Below are 22,345 nucleotides of genomic sequence, written 5' to 3' on the forward strand. Positions count from 1 at the left end.
GAAACAATAAGCACATGGGCAAAGTGCATTTTGGTCTGTATTTGGGGATATCTAATTCAAAACTCAATTTCCATTAGCAGACATGACTGATGGAGAGTTGACGTTAATGACGAAGATGATATTGCTAAGAATATCTTGAAGGAGTTAATCTAAGGATTCTTGTAATCTTTCATTATTTTGAACAACATTGTAATGAGAGGTTAGAATAAGATTCAGATCGTACTGTATGAACCCCTGCTGTGTTGCTGGAAGATTAACAGCAGGTGGTATCAAAGACTACATTGAGTAGTCACTCATCACACTCCTGCATGGGTTTGGCTTTAATGAACTATGGGTTTGGCTTTCATATCATGTCTGCCAATCAACCAGGGTCCTATCTACTGGCTAAAATCCACACTTGTTGAAGTCATGACTTCATCCCTCTATGTACACTAACAAAGCCAGGCAAGGCTTAATTAATACTCAACTACTGACAATAACAAATACAGTTCCTTCAGAAAGTATTCATGCCCCTTGACTTTTTCCACATTTTGTTGTGTTACAGTCTGAATTTAAAATTGATTAAATGTAGATGTTTTTGGTCACTGGCCTACACACAATATCCCATAATGTCAAAGTGGAATTATGATTTGAATATATATATACAAATAATAATAAATAAACGAAAAGCTGAAATGTTTGAGTCAATAAGTATTCAACCCCTCTATTGTGGCAAGCTTAAAAACGCTCAGGAGTCCAGATTTGCTAAACCAATCACATAATAAGTTGCATGGACTCACTCTGTGCAATAATAGTGTTTAACATGATTTTTGGCTGACTACCTTACCTCTGTACCCCACACATACAACTATTTGTAAGATCCCTCAGTCGAGCAGTGAATATCAAACACAGATTAAACTACAAAGACCAGGGAGGCTTTCAAAAGCCTTGCAAAGAAGGGCACCTATTGGTGGATCGGTAAAAATATGAATAACGCAGACATTGAGTTCCCTTTGAGCATGGTGAGGGTATTAATTACACTTTGGAGGGTGTATCAATACACCCAGTCACTACAAAGATACAGGCAGCCTTCTTAACTCAGTTGCCAGAGAGGATTTTACCATGAGGACGAAGGTGACTTTAAAATAGTTACAGAGTTTAATGGCTGTGATAGAAGAAAACTGAGGATGGATCAACAACAGTGTAGTTACTCCACAATACTAACCTAATGGACAGAGTGAAAAGAAGGAAGCCTGTACAGAATAAATGTATTCCAAAACATTCATCCTGTTTGCAACAACGCACTAAAGTAATACTGCAAAAAATGTGGCAAAGCAATTCACTTTTTGTTCAGGGCAAATCTAATACAGCACGTTACTGAGTACCACTCTCCATATTTTGAAGCATAGTGGTGGCTGCTCATGTAATGTGTGTGCTTGTAATCGTTAAGACTGGAGAGTTTTCAGGATAAAAAAATCAACTGAATGAAGCACAGAAAAAAATGCTAGACGAAAACCTGGTTTAGTCTGCTTCCACCACCAGATACTGGGAAATTAATTCACATTTCTGCAGGTCAATAACCTAAAACACAAGGCCAGATCTACATTGGAGTTGCTTACCAAAAAGACAGTGAATGTTCCTGAGTGGCCGAGTTAGTTTTTACTTAAATCTGCTTGAAAATCTATGGCAAGACCTGAAATGGTTGTTCAGCAATGATCCACAAATAATTTGACAGATCTTAAAGAATTTTGAAATTAATAATGGGCAGATATTGTACAATCCAGGTGTGCAAAGCTCTTAGAGATTTACCCATAAAGACTCACAGCTGTAATCACTGCCAAAGATGATTCAAACATGTATTGACTCATTTGGTGTGAATACTTACGTAAATTAAATATTTCTGTACTTAATTTTCAATCAATTTGCAAAAATTTCACTTTGCCATTATAGGGTATTGTGTATAGATGGGTGAGGGGGAAAAACTATTTAATTAACTTTGAATTCAAGCTGTAGCACAACAAAAATTTGGGGTAAGTCAAGGCACTTTACATTTAGGAACTTGCATATCCTGAGGAAGCAGCGGTCATTTCCTGGTCAATGAAACAAAAAGAAAGCCAATGATAAGACGAAGGCGTAACACACACACATAGACAATTATGCCCCGCCCTCTCCGCCTTCCTGCTTCTTGCATACTCCACCTCTCATTCCCTGTGGCCCGGCCCGTCTTTCCCTTCTTCCCCTGTCCCCATGTGAGCGCCTGCCACTCTGGCTCCTGGCTGTGGTGCTGTATCAGTGTCATCACTAAGGATGGACTCCCCACCACTCTACCTGCCTCTGCTGCTGCTGACCTGTCTGCTCACCCTCTGTAAGGATCCAGCACTCTACTCTACTTTCTGAGCTCAGATAGGTTACCTTTAGTTCATATGTATGTCTGTCTCTCACATCACTTGCTTTCTATTCTTATTCCTCCTCCTCTGTCTCCCTCCACCTATCTCCACTCACAGGGCAAAGGGCAGGAGCTCAGTCATGTAAGTATGAGATACAATTACTTTCTGTGTTTGATGCCACTTTAATAAATGCACCATAGAGCTGGAAGAGTCCCAGCATAGAGACAGTTTGAGGGCAGTTGGTCCTATCTACGGTTGATAAGCGGCTATTTTTATGCCTCACACAAAATAGTTATTTTTGTAGGAAATGGGTATTGTGAGCGTCTGGCTTCCTTGACATTTTCATATTTTTCATTCGATTTATTGAAGGTATTTGAAGCGGAATACACAGCTGGTTTCATTGTTTTGTGTCAGCATGTGAACGAGCTTCTGAGATGTTGAACCTCTTTGATCCACCTACATTCTCAGATACTGTAATGGTTTTATTTTTCTCAGCAACTTAGTTCATTCTGAGCTCTTGGTGGGGTATTGAGAGGGAGCTGGTTGCATATAACTGTAATAACAGACCGTATCTATTCCCCGAAGGCTCAGTCACAAATTTGGCTCCAAAGTACTTTTGGCTCAGGTCTCAGCCTTTTCTCCTGCATGGCTGAGCTGTATGTGTTACCTATTCTAAAAGCATTACCAGGGAGGATGTGGAACACTTTGTTGTGTCAGCTCAGGCCCAATAATGTTGTTGGTATTGAGTGTGAACAGGAGCCAAGGAAAGGCCACAGACCTCCCAGGGGAGGGGACAGTTGGTCTGTGTTTGTTAAAGTGTTTTCCTCCTTTCCTTCCTCCTACAATTCCTGCTTACTGTGGAGGGCCACCAGGCACACCTCCTGCTTACTGTGGAGGGCCACCAGGCACACCTCCTGCTTACTGTGGAGGGCCACCAGGCACACCTCCTGCTTACTGTGGAGGGCCACCAGGCACACCTCCTGCTTACTGTGGAGAGCCACCAGGCACACCTCCTGCTTACTGTGGAGGGCCACCAGGCACACCTCCTGCTTACTGTGGAGGGCCACCAGGCACACCTCCTGCTTACTGTGGAGGGCCACCAGGCACACCTCCTGCTTACTGTGGAGGGCCACCAGGCACACCTCCTGCTTACTGTGGATTGCCGCCAGGCACACCTCCTGCTTACTGTGTAGGGCCACCAGGCACACCTCCTGCTTACTGTGGCGGGCCACCAGGCACACCTCCTGCTTACTGTGGAGGGCCGCCAGGCACACCTCCTGCTTACTGTGGAGGGCCGCCAGGCACCAGGGAAGGGCCTTCCTCTGTCTGGAGGACTGGAGTAAAGCACAGAGGGAACTCCCTGGCTAGTCTTGAAGAATAGTCCATTTAGCTTTAGTTATTTTGCACCCCAAATAGTAGTTTGCATTAGCCTTGGATGTCATTGTGTCTTTGTGTGTCTGTGTGTGTTTGTCCAGTATTCACCATAGATAGTGTGACACTCAAACTGGACCCAAGTGGTGAGGTAACCAGTGGGACCTTGATGAACCTGAACTGTGAGGTCAGCGTCAGCCATGACCAGTCCCACCCCATGACACACAGCTTCAACTTCCTGCGAGACGATGTCCTGGTCTACTCCAAAAACACCACCGAACCTGCGGTCCTTCACCAGCTCAACCCGGCCAGGGCTGCCAACTCTGGCACTTACAAGTGCCAGGTCATAGTTCAAGACAAGAGCAAAGGCAGCAGAACCCACAGACTCACAGTCACAGGTACTGCTGAAATGGATCCATGATTATATTGACTTTCTGGTAAAACTCTCTAGATCTCTAGATCCCGTAGGGCGGTGCACAATTGGCCCAGCATCGTCCGGGTTAGGGTTTAGACGGGGTAGGCCGCCATTGTAAATAAGAATTTGTTCTTAATTGACTTGTCTTTTTAAATAAAGGTTCAATAAAATAAAAAATATTTAATTTGTAATCCATTATATGTAGGTACATACAGTATCAAGTATTTTCCTCCTGATGATGCATGGTATGCGACATCCTAGTGACTGACATTGATTGTTCGACCACAGGCTTGCAGACACCTGTGCTGCAGGTGACCTCCCAGATCCTGTTTGAGGGGGATGAGGTGGCAGCTACCTGCAGCGCCCCAGATGAGTCCGGCTCCCTGCTCTTCCACTTCTACCAGGACCAGGAGAAGATCAAGCAGGTGAGGGCCATTGGGAACTCAGTGGGGACCAGGCTGGAGCTGAAGCATGCTGGGGACAAACACCTGCGCTGTTACTTTGAAATCACCATGCTGCCTGACGCTGGGAGGTCCAACAACAGTAACACTGTCAAGGTCATGGTCAAAGGTAAGAGTGGGGTTGAATGCTGACTATAACTGTTGCATTTGTTATTCGAAGGTACCGGTTCAGATTTATAGTAGCTATGGGCATTATGCTTCTGTGTGCTTCAAGATTTGATCACCTGTAAGAAAATAAATGTTGGGTTAAAGAGTTTCCCTGTTCTTCTGTTGTATCATTAGAACTTTTCATCACACCTGTCATGAACATTCTTCCTGGTAAAGACGTGATTGAGGGTGACATTGTCGAGTTTGTCTGTCGAGTGGTGAACCCCCCATCCAATGTGACGGTCTTCCTGAACAAGGACAAGAGGGTGCTTAAGACAGCCTCCATTAGTCTTAGTCATTCGCTCAGAGTTCTGGCAGAGGACTCTGGGGAGTATGTGTGCAAGGTGGAAAGAGGCAATGTGCAGAAAGAAGCCTATGAGAGCATCAAAGTCAAAGGCAAGTCTTGGATGTCTGACTGTGTTGTAAAAGGTTGGGCCACAGCGTGTGAGCGTTTTCTAACTTAATTTAATGTTTCGCCATGCCAAAGTATCTTTGAATTTAATTTTTGACACTCTGCTTTTTCTGTCTGATTCCCACAGAGTTGTTTTCCAAGCCAGTCCTGGCGATGAAGCCCAGAGAGGTGTTTGAGACAGAGCGCTTCACACTGAACTGTGATACTGACCGCTATTCCCATGAGAGAATCAACATTGGGGACGTGAAGTACTCCCTGTACAGGAACCAGGTCCTACTGACATCAGGAGGGAACTACAGTGCCACAGCACACCCCTCCCTTAATGGAAATTACTCCTGCCAGGCCCAAGCCCAAGGAAGAGGCCAAACCAAAAAGATCTTCAAAAACAGCACACAGATTGTCCTCAAGGCAAAAGGTGAGTCTCGCTGTGTGGTGTGGTGGTTAATTTCTTTACTTTCAAAAGACGAGAGACAAACTTATCACACAAGTCAGAGATATACTTAAACTGAATCTTTATTCACTTATTAATAAGGGAGCAGGTCAATACAACACACACATATAAAGTGAATTGATTGAGTGCCCTAAGATAATGATGGCTGGTTGACGAATCACCCTCAGATGATTCGTTGAGACAAAGATACAAAGGTCTTTTATAGCCGAGATACACCCCCTTCAGTCTACATGACAAACAACAGATGTATGGAATGGGTTACAAGTTTAAGATTTGTTTGAAAGATACTGTCTGCTGTGAATTATAAGTATCTGCTGTAAAAACTTCTCATTGTGTAGAAACCAGGGTCTGGCCCCGAGCCATCTCTCCCTGGTAGCTTCCAGACAGGCACACAGACACTAATCATGCTATGGAATGTGGCCTTGTTAGGTTTAACACACACAGATAGATGAGTGTTCTAACAACCCCTTATTATGTTGGATAAAACAACCATTTGATGCAATAACAGCCTTATAACAATCGTGTAATTTCTGTTGTGACAGTGGATGGGGTCAAAACACTCTTAAAAACACTCTCATTCAACATTCTCAAACATTGCATGTGCTTGATTTTCTAACTGTTTTTCTCTTCTCTAGTCGCTTTCTGTCTTATTCGTTCTCTTTTTTGTTCCCCCTCTCCCTCTGTCAGTGCCTGTGTCAGTCCCTCTTCTGAGCGTGGTAGGGGGCAGGTTGATCCTGGGCAAGCCCTTCCAGCTCCAGTGTCAGAGTGACAACGGTAGTCTGCCCATTACCTACACCCTGCTGAGCCCCCACAGACAAGCTGAGTTCAGGGTGGTCCGCAGACCCTGGGATCTGGCCCTCTTCAACATCACCTCCATCGACAGGAGCTCTGACATCCACAGCTTCTCCTGCAAAGCCGAGAACAACCCCAGTCAGCCCTACATGGAGAGCTCAGGAGAGCACCTCCGACGCACTGCCACCATCATAGGTGAGTTGGCCACACCACCTGTTTATAACAGAACCAAATGTATACATACATACATATATACATACATACATATATACATACACACACCTACATATGGCTCTGGTTTATAAAAGGGAGATGCTGGTACAGTCAGTCTAACTGATGACATAGTAGATTTACTGTAATGACTCAACAACATTAATTCCCCACAGAGCCAGTGTCCAGGCCAGTACTGACCGTGACACCCAAAATGGGGGACGTGGCTGAGGGGGAGGACCTGACCCTAACCTGCACTGTCCAGCGGGGCACGCCCCCCATCACCTACACATGGTATCACACAAAGAGTGCCCTGCCCCTGCTGTCCAAGACCACCAATGACATGCGATTATCCCACTCGTTTCAAGGTGTCAGTAGAGAGCATGGAGGCGGATACTACTGCGTCACTAACAACCCATCCAATGACAGCCAGAGGAGTGCCATGGTCACTGTTGGAGGTGAGAGGGGAAGGGATCTTGCAGATGAAAATATTATCACACAAACACACTGGTGTGTGACTAGAAGTCATTTAGCTAAATCCACTGTGGCTGAACTTGACCTGAGGTAACCTCTGTAACCTTGCTGTCTGCAGTGAAGTTGGCTGGCTGGAAGAAGGGGCTGATCGCAGCCTTCTGCATCCTGCTCACAGTGTCTCTCATCATCATCATCCTCGTTAAGAAATGCCTTCTTCCATTCAGAAGAGAGAGAACAGTGGAGCTGTCAGTGTGAGTAGGCCTGGCTTTGACTTCATCATCCTACCATAGTCTATTCACAAACCATTGAATGTACAGTGATGCACAATTCTTTGTTTGGGAAGATGTGAATATTAAAGCGATAAAGGCCATATAGGAGTTTCCTGTTTCATTGTTCATTGTGTTTTCTTGTTCCCCCTCTCTCAGGAAGCCAGCAAGCACTAAAACAGACGAGACTCTGAGGCTGACCCATGGAGAAGTCAATGAGGCTGCCAATGGTAAGATCTGTCTACTGATTTACTGTACAGTAGAACCTATATCTGCTGTCAGGACTTCACACTACTAAACCATTGGCCCATGATAGAAAGTTTATAGAGTCTTGCAGACGCCTACCATCTCAGCCCTAACCTTGCTCCAACCCTTCATCCTCTCAGGATGTCATCTTTCCATTCTGTGTGTTCCTTCCTCCTTGCTTGGCTCAGGGTAAAGAGCAGGTGAGGGGATGCATACCTAATATGGCAAAGCAATGAATGTTTCATCCAATTGGATGTGACCGGTGTCCTGTACAGTGCCTTGCGAAAGTATTCGGCCCCCTTGAACTTTGCGACCTTTTGCCACATTTCAGGCTTCAAACATAAAGATATAAAACTGTATTTTTTTGTGAAGAATCAACAACAAGTGGGACACAATCATGCAGTGGAACGACATTTATTGGATATTTCAAACTTTTTTAACAAATCAAAAACTGAAAAATGGGGCGTGCAAAATTATTCAGCCCCTTTACTTTCAGTGCAGCAAACTCTCTCCAGAAGTTCAGTGAGGATCTCTGAATGATCCAATGTTGACCTAAATGACTAATGATGATAAATACAATCCACCTGTGTGTAATCAAGTCTCCGTATAAATGCACCTGCACTGTGATAGTCTCAGAGGTTCGTTAAAAGCGCAGAGAGCATCATGAAGAACAAGAAACACACCAGGCAGGTCCGAGATACTGTTGTGAAGAAGTTTAAAGCCGGATTTGGATACAAAAATATTTCCCAAGCTTTAAACATCCCAAGGAGCACTGTGCAAGCGATAATATTGAAATGGAAGGAGTATCAGACCACTGCAAATCTACCAAGACCTGGCCGTCCCTCTAAACTTTCAGCTCATACAAGGAGAAGACTGATCAGAGATGCAGCCAAGAGGCCCATGATCACTCTGGATGAACAGCAGAGATCTACAGCTGAGGTGGGAGACTCTGTCCATAGGACAACAATCAGTCGTATATTGCACAAATCTGGCCTTTTTGGAAAGTGGCAAGAAGAAAGCCATTTCTTAAAGATATCCATAAAAAGTGTAGTTTAAAGTTTGCCACAAGCCACCTGGGAGACACACCAAACATGTGGAAGAAGGTGCTCTGGTCAGATGAAACCAAAATTGAACTTTTTGGCAACAATGCAAAACGTTATGTTTGGCGTAAAAGCAACACCCTGAACACACCATCCCCACTGTCAAACATGGTGGTGGCAGCATCATGGTTTGGGCCTGCTTTTCTTCAGCAGGGACAGGGAAGATGGTTAAAATTGATGGGAAGATGGATGGAGCCAAATACAGGACCATTCTGGAAGAAAACCTGATGGAGTCTGCAAAAGACCTGAGACTGGGACGGAGATTTGTCTTCCAACAAGACAATGATCCATAACATAAAGCAAAATCTACAATGGAATGGTTCAAAAATAAACATATCCAGGTGTTAGAATGGCCAAGTCAAAGTCCAGACCTGAATCCAATCGAGAATCTGTGGAAAGAACTGAAAACTGCTGTTCACAAATGCTCTCCATCCAACCTCACTGAGCTCGAGCTGTTTTGCAAGGAGGAATGGGAAAAAATGTCAGTCTCTCGATGTGCAAAACTGATAGAGACATACCCCAAGCGACTTACAGCTGTAATCGCAGCAAAAGGTGGCGCTACAAAGTATTAACTTAAGGGGGCTGAATAATTTTGCACGCCCAATTTTTCAGTTTTTGATTTGTTAAAAAAGTTTGAAATATCCAATAAATGTCGTTCCACTTCATGATTGTGTCCCACTTGTTGTTGATTCTTCACAAAAAAATACAGTTTTATATCTTTATGTTTGAAGCCTGAAATGTGGCAAAAGGTCGCAAATTTCAAGGGGGCCGAATACTTTCGCAAGGCACTGTATGACTGACCCCTGGTCTCTGTGTTTTGCAGTCACTCCTGGGGTCATGGGAAGGAGCGTCTGGAGTGATCACGTCTCAGGCTCAGGTGAGTTTACCAGAGTTCATGAGGTCAACTCCTTCATTTCAACAGTAGGAGCATTAACTATGTGACTATTCATGTCTAACATTAAGTGTGACTTGTAGAGTCTGACGACCAGACCAGCGAGGAAACTACTGAGGTACCTGAGCCACAATACACTGAGGTCCATCCCCAGGAGGTAGACCCCACCAGAGGTAAGAGACTGACCCATCCTCTTAGCTGGGAGGTGCTAGGCTTCAAATACGCATGGCAACATTATTATTGATCTATTGCTTAATGACAAATAATCATGAGCTGTCCACTTGCATTTTTTGATTATGTCCCTATGAAGCATTTGTTTTTGCATTTCTAGCCCCCGTGAAGAAAGGCACAGACACTGTGTACAGTGAAGTGCGGAATTCGAATCAAGGTAAGACTGACATCCTGTTCAATGTTCACTGAAGCCCTATATACACTGAGAAACAGCAAATTAGATGGGCTTCTTCTCTGGGGTTTGAGAAATGTGCCATGCAGGAAACCAGGCCAAGCCTAACTCTAAACATCTGCATTGTCAGTGAGAGAGGGTGCTGTTAAGCCGGCCGCTTAGCCAGCTGTCCACTTCCTGCTCTCGTCAAAGGGAACTTCCTGTTATTACAATCCAACCCAAACACAGGGTCAGAGGACAGACTGCTCCCTTGTTTACCCCTGAAATAAGAACCCACACGCCAACCATATTGCCCATTGTTGAGTAATTGACCTACTCCTTGCAAATGTCAATGGTATTTGTATCAAACAATGTTGCAGAGCAGGGGAAGAGAAAACAATCATGGGCTTTGGCCTGCCTCTATATTGTCAAACAATGGTCTTGTCGGCAGGGAAACTGACTAGTAACACACACATTAGTGGTTGTAATGCGATAAGCCCAAGGTGTCAGTCTTGAGGAGAGGTGGAGGTTCTGGGTGGAGGGTGTTGTTTTGGGGAAGGGGGAGGCTCTGGGTGGAGGGTGTTGTTTTGGGAAAGGGGGAGGCTCTGGGTGGAGGGTGTTGTTTTGGGGAAGGGGGAGGCTCTGGGTGGAGGGTGTTGTTTTGGGGAAGGAGGAGGCTCTGGGTGGAGGGTGTTGTTTTGGGGAAGGGGGAGGCTCTGGGTGGAGGGTGTTGTTTTGGGGAAGGGGGAGGCTCTGGGTGGAGGGTGTTGTTTTGGGGAAGGGGGAGGCTCTGGGTGGAGGGTGTTGTTTTCCTGAGCTTGTCTCCTGCTCTTGTTTTTACAGGTGAGTCAGCGTCCGAACAAGCTGACGGCGTAAGTAGAGCAATGTATTAACAAATACACTCATGTACGTAACAGTACTGTTTTACATACAGTACATAGACCTTATGACTATGTTTTGTCTTAGAGGGACCCCTTATGGAGAAAATCAGATTCAACACAGGAGGAGGAAACTGCTGGAATACACAGAAACAGACACTGGCTTCTTCTTGTAATTTTTATTTTATTTTGTCTATTTCAGCAAGGCTCAGTTGAGTATGCCCAGTTAAACCACAATGACCATGAGTCAGAAGAACCAGAGCACGAACCCCGGCCTGAACCAGAGCCAGAACCAGAACAAGGGTCAGAACAAGACGGACAACTTGAATGACCACCATCAATAATTATTCTCTGATTTATTCAGCCCATTGAGCTGTTATTGATTTGAATGCATTTGTATATTTTCTATATTTTTTACACATCTTCTTCTTAACCTTTTGTACAGTCTTTAAATGCCTGTAATTATGCCTTTGTGAATTGAGAATAAAACAATGCAGCAGAATGGGAGACCTTGTCCTGTGTCTCAATGAGAAAAAAATTGTTATTGACGGTTTCCGTCATCTCTCCTGAGAACGTGCACATAGGATGTGTGTTGTTACCCAGAGGAAAATACACACAAATACATTTTCCTCCATTGTGAGCTGAGCTCCATGGACAGGAAGGAAACCTTTGAAGCCTGCAGGATGTAGTGACAGTCATGCGCTGTGACACCCCCGTAGAGAAGTGTGACAATATGAGAAAAGAAAGTCAATACCCCCTGGTGGGTGACCAGGCAAACCACTCTCCCTCTCCTGACCAGAGGAGGGCAGCACCTTGCTTACGATTCAGTAGGGAAACTTGGTGCCACACTGCTGAACTCATGTGAGAGGTTTCCACTGTGTTTTAGCATCAATGCATTTCAATTTCAGTTTCCATCCTTTCATTCCTTTTCTCAGTAGTTGGTTACCAGAGGAGATTAAAAACAGACAAACAAACTTTAAAGTGTAGGCTATATTGTCTGTGTACAAAGGTGTACACCGAACTGCAGTACTTTCAGAACCTCTCTTCAGTCCGGAAGGCTAGTGGAGTTATCATGCCCAAGGGAACACAACAACATTACATTAGTAAGGTCTGTGCCATCACATATCCTTGATCACGAAATCTAAACATCTATATTAGCTATATTGTATTTGTTTATTCAAAAATCTTAATGAGACATCACCAAGGTGATCTGAATAACAAAGGCCTATAGCCCACAAGAGATTGATTCGTTCATTAATGTCATGGCACATGTTGTTGACAGTCCAGCTCATGTGGATTTGTCTTTTGACAGGAAGCTCTTAGGGAAGTTGAAAGACTGACCAACCCTGTGTGAAAAGCCATAAAACCCCGACAACACAGCTAAACACCCTCAGCCTGCCACCCACTTAAATGCTCTCAACTACATGCCCAGTTCAGTCTAACGTATACCACAGCCCTTAGGATGAAGCATTTATCTTCATTAGAGATAGCCCAGTCCCTTGTTTGGATTATGTTTCAGTTATTTGTGTGTGCACGTTTCAGCTGTGTGTGTGCGTTTGTGTGCACACCTGTGTGTGACAGAGAGGGAGCAGTACACAGGGGGAAGTAAGGGTGAACCCAAGAGAGAGAGAAAGAGAGAGCTCTAGTGACAGTGTGTCTGAGCTAGGGCTCCTCCTTCCCCACCTCAGGTCATGTTGAGTTTGAATCGCCATCCTAGCAAGCATGAATGTAAGGAAAAGTTCAGAGTGACAAGTCCAGCCACCTTTAGTGTAGTCAAACTATTCACTATTGGTTCTCGTACTGGGAAGTTCAAAATGTAACAACACACTAGAATATTTCATGTCCATGCAAATCTATTTTGTAATATGATACGGTAAGAAAGAAAATAAGTACTGCTATTTTAGGTAATCCCCCAAGGGGAAGACAAAACGATCGATAAAGACGGCCCCTTTAAGAGGAGGCCGTGGGTCCAAAGAGTCATCTATGAATGGATAGTTTTCCAAAATGCGTTCCAAAATGAAAACCGAATCCATCTCCGTCTCAGCAGTCTGGATCTCTGCAGGTTGTTATTACTGTATCGTTACATCACACGCTGCAGTTTCAGCTTTTAGAGTGTGGGTGAATGAATCATATTACTTAACAGGTCTGTCCTGACAGCGGTTAGCAGCATATTTTGAGAACTGGCAGCGGGAGGTCATGTGCTGCTATGGAATTAAAATGACTGTAGCAGAAGTAGAATAAAGAAGAATATGGTGGCTGGGTATTAATGAGCGGGTTTTAACCTGTGCAAGCAATTTTTCGACAACATTTATTATAGCTCAGATTGGCTTTTTAATTTTCAACTGCACAATAATAAAGCCAAAATGCTATATGTTTACACCCTGTGTCCTATACTCTTTTCCTCTGCAAGGACAGAACATACAGAAATAACCCCAAGTTTGGTGAATCTCCTGCATACCTCGCGGCGTCAACCCGGCCACCCTCCTCTCCAAACCCTGACATGTCCTGGCCATGGATGGTGCTGTCCTCTTCAGAGGGCCTGGTCTGATGTTTGAAGAGCCTGTCTACCCTGTCAAATACACACTGCTGCATTTACCATGTTCCTGCATCCATCATGTGAGGTCATGTGCTGTCATAGACGCTGTGGATTCCTGTTACATGTCATCTGCCCATCTGCACAGGAGAAGACCAGACGTCCTCCCTAGTCACAAGACCACTGGCGTGGTAACTAGATAGGACAGGTTTTCTTAATGTCTTTATAATGTTGATACAGTAGGAGAGAGTGATAAATGTGTCTTTGGGACTTTTCACTTTTAGAAGTGTGGGACGCTGTGTCCCTTTATTTTTACTGCCTGTGTGTTCGTGTCTCAGCAAGGAAACCTGATCTGGCCCCTCCTGTATCTGAAGCAGGATTCAGGCTACACCATTGGCTACGCTGCTAAAATTGGCACGTTGACCCCTATGAATATGATGTTTTTCACTTGGCCTTATGGGGCCAGTGTTGTGTACTGCTGAGACTCAGTGGTGAGGTCATCGCGGCAGCAGGTTCATTGTTTTTAGATTTGCTACGTTTCCAGGTACTTATGAGTTTGTGCTTTCCAGTTGTATACAGTGTTCAAGTTTACTGTGTTTTACAGATGTCGCAAAATACTGCTATTAGCAGACACCACAGTTACAGCTAAAGCCCCTATTAGCAATGTACTTGATAGATATCTGCCCACAGAAGCACACTAAGCACTGCCTCTGCAATACATGTTTTCAGTTTTAAAAAAAGAATGATTATAATCAAAGACCTGAGGGCAGATTGTCAACATGATACACTGACACAGTCTGTAGACTAGAGGAGGATATAGAAAGGATCCATCAAACACATGTGTTGTGTCATCATAGTGGTCTCTGACTTGTGGTCAGACTCGATCAGGTGAAGCAAACTTACACTTCCACCTTTTTTGCTTCCTCCTCATGGTGTGGCGAGTCACCTGACTTGCCTATCATTAGACACAAGTCACCAGGAAACGCGGAGATTCAATCATCTCTTCTCTAACTCTTCTCAGTACAACTGCTCCTTCAATTTCTACCCTGCTCTCAATATTCCCTGGTATTCGTGTTTCCCATGCATACATTTTGGATGTAAACATTATGTTCATTTTCCCCCTTTCATGAGTAATGGATCAGCTCATCTGATTCAAATCTCAGACAGTCATTGAAGTCATGTAAACAAGCAACAAGGTATGTCATACTGTATAACACTACATACGGAAAATAGAGCAGGTTAACACAAACAAGCCCAGCTCCCATAGTCCTACATTTGTAATTTACACATCTTTATCCTAACATTGACCACTTGTCTCATACCAGAACAGTGATAATATAACTCCTGCAATGTTAAACAGGTGGCTACTATCTATTCCCCCATCTTCACTGAACAAAAATATAAAATGCAACACGCAACAATTTCAATTTTTTTTCTGAGGTACAGTTCATATAAGGAAATCAGTCAATTTAAATAAATGAATTAGGCCCTAATCTATGGATTTCACATAACTGGGAATACAGATATGCATCCATTGGCCATAGATTCCTTAACAAAAAAGGTAGGGGTGTGGATCGAAAACCAGTTAGTATCTGGTGTGACCTTGTGTAGTGTGACATCTCCTTCGCATAGAGTTGATCAGGCTGGTGATTGTGACCTGTGGAATGTTGTTCCACTCCTCTTCAATGGCTGTGTGAAGTTGCTGGATATTGGCGGGAACTGGAACACGCTGTCATACACGTCAATCCAGTGCATCCCAAACATACTCAACGGGTGACATGTCTGGTGAGTATGCAGGCCATGGAAGAAGTGGCACATTTTCAGCTTCCAGGAATTGTGTGCAGATCTTTGCGACATGGGGCCGTGCATTATCATTATGAAACATGAGGTGATAGCGGCGGATGAATGGCACGACAATGGGCCTCAGAATCTCTTCATGGTCTCTCTGTGCATTCAAATTGTCATTGTTAAAATGCAATTGTGTTCATTGTTCGTAGCTTATGCATGTCCATACCATAACCCCAGCGCCAACATGGGGTACTCTGTTCACAACATTGACATCAGCAAACCGCTCGCCCACACGACACCATCAGCCATCTGTCCGGACAGTTGAAACCGGAATTCATCCGTGAAGAGCAACCTTCTTCTACGTGCCAGTGGCCATCGAAGGTGAGCATTTTCCCACTGAAGTCGGTTACGACGCCAAACTGCAGTCAGATCAAGACCTTGTTGAGGACAACGAGTAATGTACTTGATAGAGCTTTGTGCAGAAATTTGATGGATGTGGAGGTCCTGTGCTGGGGTGGTTACACATGGTGAGGCCGGTTGGACGTACTGCAAATTCTCTAAAATGACTTTGGAGGTGGCTTATTGTAATAAAAGGAACATTCAATTATCTGGCAACAGCTCTGGTGGACATTCCTGAAGTCAGCATGCCAATTGCACGCTCCCTCTAAACTTGAGACATCTGTGGCATTGTGTTATGTGACAAAACTACACATTTTAGAGTTGACTTTTATTGTCCCCAGCACAAGGTGCACCTGTTTAATGATCATGCTGTTTAATTTAAGATGACATATGGAATTGTTTTAAGATGGTAATACCATTGATAATTTAGGTATTTGATTTTAAATTCTGCTTTTTTTTAAATCCGCTTCTTGATATGCCACACCTGTCATGTGGATGGATTATCTTGACAAAGGAAAAATGCTCACTAACAAGGATGTAAGCAAGTTTGTTCACAGAATTTGAGAGAAATAAGCTTTTTGTGAGTATGGAACATTTCTGAGATCTTTTATTTCAGCTCATGAACATGGGACCAACACTTTACATGTTGTGTTTATATTTTTGTTCAGTATAACAACAGAGGGTAAAGCTTTGATTTAGATCATTCGCATGTTCAGATATTGAATATATCATACTTGTGTAGTACTTTTTTTGTAGCACAGTTATTTACATAGTAAAATGGTAATTACTTAAGCAATCTTTTTTTTACCTTTATTTAATGAGGCAAGTCACTTAAGAACAAATTCTTACTACAATGACGGCTTCCCTGGCCAAACCTGGACGACGCTGGGCCAATTATGCGCCGCTCTATGGGACTTCCAATCACGGCCAGATGTGTTGCATCCTGGATTTGATCCAGGGACTACAGTGCTGCCTTAGACCACTGCACCACTCAGGAGTCCTGTGGGGTAGACAACCACCGATATAACATGTCATTGGAATCCTATTAACACCCACTGTGTACGTTGCCCGTACGTTAACAATGGGCCGTACGGTGCATTCTGGGTAAAGTCCGACAAGGAGAACTCTCCTTCAAGGAGTCAATTGGGCCCTAGCACAAAAACCCAACACGAGCAATAATTACATGAACAAGAAGCTCAGCATTACAAATATTTTCCAGGATTTAAGATAATTAACTTGTTCTCTGTAATATCGTATAGGTGGGTTTCTCGACTCCTACCCTGACTTTTATAAGGGATTTCTGCCTGTCTGTCTAGTCCAGACTCTAGTGACCATGTGTATGTCTAGTATATCATGGACAGGATAGACTCTAACAATGGGAATTCCAAACCACCCATTGTATAAACAATAATAACCAATCAATTATTATATGATTTCTATCTAAAGTAGTCAATACTATGAAATTGTATTTAGAATAATGAATATAACTAATTGAATAACTAACTATTTGGCCTAATAATATCTGTCTCTTCATAATATCATGCATTATTTCATCCCTAATGGCAACTAATTCTAAATTGGTGGTAGGAACTTTAAGTTCTCAAATCAACTCTTCATATGACCTTTCATAGGTTGGTCTCTCTGTCCACTGGTAAACGGTAGATATGATGATTGAAGAGCAGAGCTGAGGTTTGGTAAGCATGGATGGCTGCAGGGCAGAGATTGACTGTGTGTGGTTGTCATCTTTAATAGGACTAATAAGTCCTGTCAGCTTGGCTATAGATAGGTGTGTATATTTTACATAACCTCTGTGTTTCCTTGAAAAGCTCTCTTGGCAGGTGCATGACTGAAGACAGCACAGCCCCAACCTGCTGGTCTGCAATAGGTCAAACTCCAGCTGGAAATTCTATTTGTGTTACGTAATTAGGTCACGCAGCTTGCTTCCCACTTTTTTTTACCATCCAATCTTTTGCCCGCTGGCTACTCAGTTTAATTCATTCCTGTCATGAAACCTCCACAGCTACTAACGAGGAACGGTATGCCAGAGATATGCCCCAATGGTGTGACAATAAGAGGAGGTCACAGGGACGAGAGCTCCTGCAGGCTGATCCTCCATGGTGGGAGCAGTGTTGATAAGGGCACACACTACATGGATATTGTGTCAGAGATTAAGGAGGGATTAGTTTTGAGGTAAATTTCAATAAGTCCATTAGTTGTCACGGTTATTATGGACCTGTGTGTCCACCATGACACGGGATCTTATATTTTGCACTTATGTCAGTGTCCTCTCCTAGGTAGGACTGATGACTGGTAAATGGTCTTGTCTGCACTTTGCTATAGAGGATGCCATCTGAAGATTGTCCAGAATGCCATTGTTCTTTGATGTGGAGGGTACAAGTTTGTAAAGGTTAGTTACTGCATGTTACTTGTTTTAATCACGATCTGTCCTCCTATCCATTGGTTGCTGAATGCCAACCATTCCCAGGGCAAAACTCAGTCACATGCCCCCATTGTGTAATCAAACATCTACCATTTGAAATGCCCACACGGCTGGCCTTTCACCCCACCCTCATTTTCCATGGAGGCCCGGCTCGGGTAACCCTATCCCCAGACAAGCACCCTGGCTCTCTTCCCTCCGTGTGAAGTCCGGACACTCCTGCTCTGGCTGTGGACTGGACAGCTGCTGGCCCTGTTTACTGCTGTGGCCCTTCACGGGTTAGCATTCTTCATACCTGATCACTGTCAGCAGCTACAGCCCCTCACTGTGGCCCGTGTCTCCAAAGGGAGCACACAAAGCACTATTCTAAACATACTAAGCACATAAAACTATTGATCCCCCTTTGGAACATATTTGGCTTTGTGAAGCGGGAAGCCTTTTAACATTGGTTTGCTTTCGGTCATAGGAAACTATTAGGGGAGCGGTGTTAATGGGGTGATATTTACGGTCAGTATTTTCCCAGGGTCAAATGTTCTGCTCCATTATACAGTGCCTTCCCCCTTGATGTTTTTCCTATTTTGTTGCATTACAACCTGCAATTTAAATGGATTTTTATTTGGGTTTCATGTAATAGATATACAAAAAATAGTCAAAATTGGTGAAGTGAAATGAAAAAAATTACTTGTTTCAAAAAATTCTCAAAAAACAACAACTGAAAAGTGGTGCGTGTATATGTATTCACCCCCTTTGCTATGAAACCACCTGTGTGAAATCTATGTGTCACATGAGTATATATACACCTGTTCTGAAAGGCCCCAGCGTCTGCAACACCACAAAGCAAGGGGAACCACCAAGCAAGCGGCACCATGAAGACCAAGGAGCTCTTCAAGCAGGTCAGGGACAAAGTTGTTGTCACACCCTGACCATAGTTTGCTTTGTATGTTTCTATGTTTTGGTTGGTCAGGGTGTGATCTGAGTGGGCATTCTATGTTGGATGTCTTGTTTGTCTATTTCTATGTCTGGCCTGATATGGTTCTCAATCAGAGGCAGGTGTTAGTCATTGTCTCTGATTGGGAACCATATTTAGGTAGCCTGGGTTTCACTGTGTGTTTGTGGGTGATTGTTCCTGTCTCTGTGTTTGCACCAGATAGGGCTGTTTAGGTTTTCACACATTTATTGTTTTATTAGTTATTTCATGTGTAGTGTCTTTATAAATTAAAGAACATGAATAACCACCACGCTGCATTTTGGTCCGCTTCTCCTTCACAACAGGAAAACCGTTACAGTTGTGGAGAAGTACAGTTCAGGGTTGGGTTATAAAAAAATATCAGAAACTTTGAACACCCCACGGAGCACCGTTAAATCCATTATAAAAAAATGGAAAGAATATGGCACCACAACAAACCTGCCAAGAGAGGGCCGTCCACCAAAACTCACGGACCAGGCAAGGAGAGCATTAATCAGAGAGGCAACAAAGAGACCTAAGATAATCCTGAAAGAGCTGCAAAGCTCCACAGCAGAGATTGGAGTATCTGTCCATAGGACCACTTTAAGCCGTACACTCCACAGAGCTGGGCTTTATGGAAGAGTGGCCAGAAAAAAGCCATTGCTTAAAGAAAAAAATAAGCAAGCACATTTGGTGTTCGCCAAAAGGCATGTGGGAGACTCCCCAAACATATGGAAGAAGGTACTCTGGTCAGATGAGACTAAAATTGAGCTTTTTGGCCATCAAGGAAAATGCCCTGTCTGGCGCAAACCCAACAACTCTCATCACCCAGAGAACACCATCCCCACAGTGAAGCATGGTGATGGAAGCATCATGCTGTGGGGATGTATTTCATCGACAGGGACTGGGAAACTGGTCAGAATTTAAGGAATGGTGGATGGCGCTAAATACAGGGAAATTCTTGAAGGAAACCTGTTTGTCTTCCAGAGATTTGAGACTGGGATGGAGGTTCACCTTCCAGCAGGACAATGACCCTAAGCATACTGCTAAAGCAACACTCGAGTGGTTTAAGGGGAAACATTTAAATGTCTTGGAATGGCCTAGTCAAAGCCCAGACCTCAATCCAATTGAGAATCTGTGGTATGACTTAAAGATTGATGTACACAAGTGGAACCCATCCAACTTGAAGGAGCTGGAGCAGTTTTGCCTTGAAGAATGGGCAAAAATCCTAGTGTCTAGATGTGCAAAGCTTGTAGAGACATACCCCAAGAGGGTGGGGGGGGGGGTGAATAGTTATGCATGCTCAGGTTTTCTGTTTTTTAAACTTAATTCTTCTTTGTTTCACAAGTAAAAATATGTTGCATCTTCAAAGTGGTAGGCATGTTGTGTAAATAAAATGATACAAACACCCCAATAAATCAATTTTATTTTCAGGTTGTAAGGCAACAAAATAAGAAAAATGCCAAAGGGGGTGAATACTTTTGCAAGCCACTGTATCCCTTAGCTTGGAAAGGGCCTCAACACCTTTACCTCAGAACAAATAACATACTCTCACTCTCTAATATCTGCTATATGGGAATAAAGGAAAGGTATGGCTAGTCAAGTGTTTGGCCAACTTCACACTTTACACACTCAAAATAATGAGCCTCAGTGAAAGTGTTCACTAACTGTCACATTCTGACCATAGTTCTTGTGTGTCAGGACGTGAGCTGGGTGGGCATTCTATGTTGTGTGTCTGGTTTGTCTATTTCTATGTTTGGCCTGATATGGTTCTCAATCAGAGGCAGGTGTTAGTCATTGTCTCTGATTGGGAACCATATTTAGGTAGCCTGTTTTGTGTTGGGATTTGTGGGTGGTTGTTTCCTGTCTTTGTGTTTTATGCACCAGTTAGGACTGTTTCGGTTTTCACGTTTATTGTTTTGTATCCTGTTCATGTTTGAGTTACCTTATTAAATTAACATGAACTCTAACCACGCTGCGTTTTGGTCCGCCTCTCCTTCCCAGGAAGAAAGTCGTTACACTAACAAACATTGGTCTTTCTAAACGTTTATTACCTACATATAACCATTATATTATTAAGGAATGCTATCTCATTTCCACCTTCTAGTGGATTTACACATCAAATCAAAAAGAAATTGTCACATACACAAGGTTAGCAGATCTTAATGTAAGTGTAGCGAAATGCTTGTGCTTCTAGTTCCGACCATGCAGTAATATCTAACAAGTAATCTAACAATTTCACAGCAACTACCTTATACACACAAGTGTAAAGGAATGAATAAGAATATGTACATACAAATATATATGGATGAGCGATGGCCGAACGGCAAAGGCAAGATGCAGTAGATGGTATAGAGTAGAGTATATACATTTGAGATGAGTAGTGTAGGGTATGTAAACATTATATAAAGTGGCATAGTTTAAAGTGACTAGTGATACATTTATTACATCCAATTTGTAACTATTAAAGTGGCTAGAGATTGAGTCAGTATGTTGGCAGCACCCACTCAATGTTAGTGATGGCTGTTTAAAACTTCTTATGGCTTAGATCCCACTACGGGGATCGATATGACAACAGCCAGTGAAAGTGCAGGGCGCCAAATTCAAATAACAGAAATCTCGAAATTTAAATTCCTCAAACATACAAGTATTTTACATAATTTTAAAAATAAACTTGTTGTTAGTCCCACCACAGTGTCCGATTTCAAAAAGGCTTTAGACTAAAGCACACCAAACGATTATGTTAGGTCAGTACCTAGTCACAGAAAAACACAGCCATTTTTCCAGCCAAAGAGAGGCGTCACAAAAAGCAGAAATAGAGAAAATGAATCACTAACCTTTGAGGATCTTCATCAGATGACACTCATAGGACTTCATGTTACACAATACATGTATGTTTTGTTTGATAATGTTCATATTTATATCCAAAAATCTCAGTTTACATTGGCGTGTTACGTTCAGTAATGTTTTGCTTCCAAAACAACCAGTGATTTTGCAGAGAGCCACATCAATTTACAGAAATACTCATCCTAAATGTTGATGAAAATATAAGTGTTATGCATGGAACTTTAGATATACTTCTCCTTAATGCAACCGCTGTGTCAGATTTCAAAAAAGCTTTACCAAAAAGCACACCATGCAATAATCTGAGTATGGCGCTCATACACAAAACATCCGCCATGTTGTGGAGTCAGTAAAAGTCAGAAATAGCATTATAAATATTCACTTACCTTTGATGACCTTCATCAGAATGCACTTCCAGGAATCCCAGTTCCACAATAATTGTTTGTTTTGTTCGATAAAGTCCATAATTTATGTCCAAATACCTCCTTTTTGTTCGCCCCTTGAGTTCACGAATCCAAATTCACGACGTGCAGGT

The 22,345-nt window shown here is 43.1% G+C and overlaps 1 protein-coding gene across 2 annotated transcripts; it reads left to right on the forward strand.

The window, feature by feature from the left end:
- The first annotated feature begins 2,128 nt into the window (after nt 1–2,128).
- Nucleotides 2,129–11,370, forward strand: pecam1a (platelet and endothelial cell adhesion molecule 1a). Of its 2 annotated transcripts, XM_021625394.3 has the most exons (15): nt 2,129–2,344; nt 2,484–2,507; nt 3,842–4,135; nt 4,441–4,722; nt 4,896–5,156; nt 5,300–5,587; nt 6,311–6,610; nt 6,802–7,083; nt 7,218–7,350; nt 7,525–7,595; nt 9,535–9,588; nt 9,687–9,776; nt 9,935–9,991; nt 10,829–10,857; nt 11,066–11,370. In XM_021625394.3, exons 1-15 carry the CDS (start codon nt 2,287–2,289, stop codon nt 11,192–11,194), a joined length of 2,352 nt encoding a protein of 783 aa, XP_021481069.3. In that variant the 5' UTR covers nt 2,129–2,286; the 3' UTR covers nt 11,195–11,370. The 2 variants fall into 2 exon arrangements, with proteins under 2 accessions (XP_021481069.3, XP_021481070.3); XM_021625395.3 differs by lacking the exon at nt 10,829–10,857 and having other exon boundaries at nt 2,160–2,344.
- The last annotated feature ends 10,975 nt before the right edge of the window (nt 11,371–22,345 follow it).

Source organism: Oncorhynchus mykiss, chromosome 12, assembly GCF_057628025.1.
Source record: "Oncorhynchus mykiss isolate SJ-2025 chromosome 12, ASM5762802v1, whole genome shotgun sequence".
NCBI classification, from domain to species: domain Eukaryota; kingdom Metazoa; phylum Chordata; class Actinopteri; order Salmoniformes; family Salmonidae; genus Oncorhynchus; species Oncorhynchus mykiss.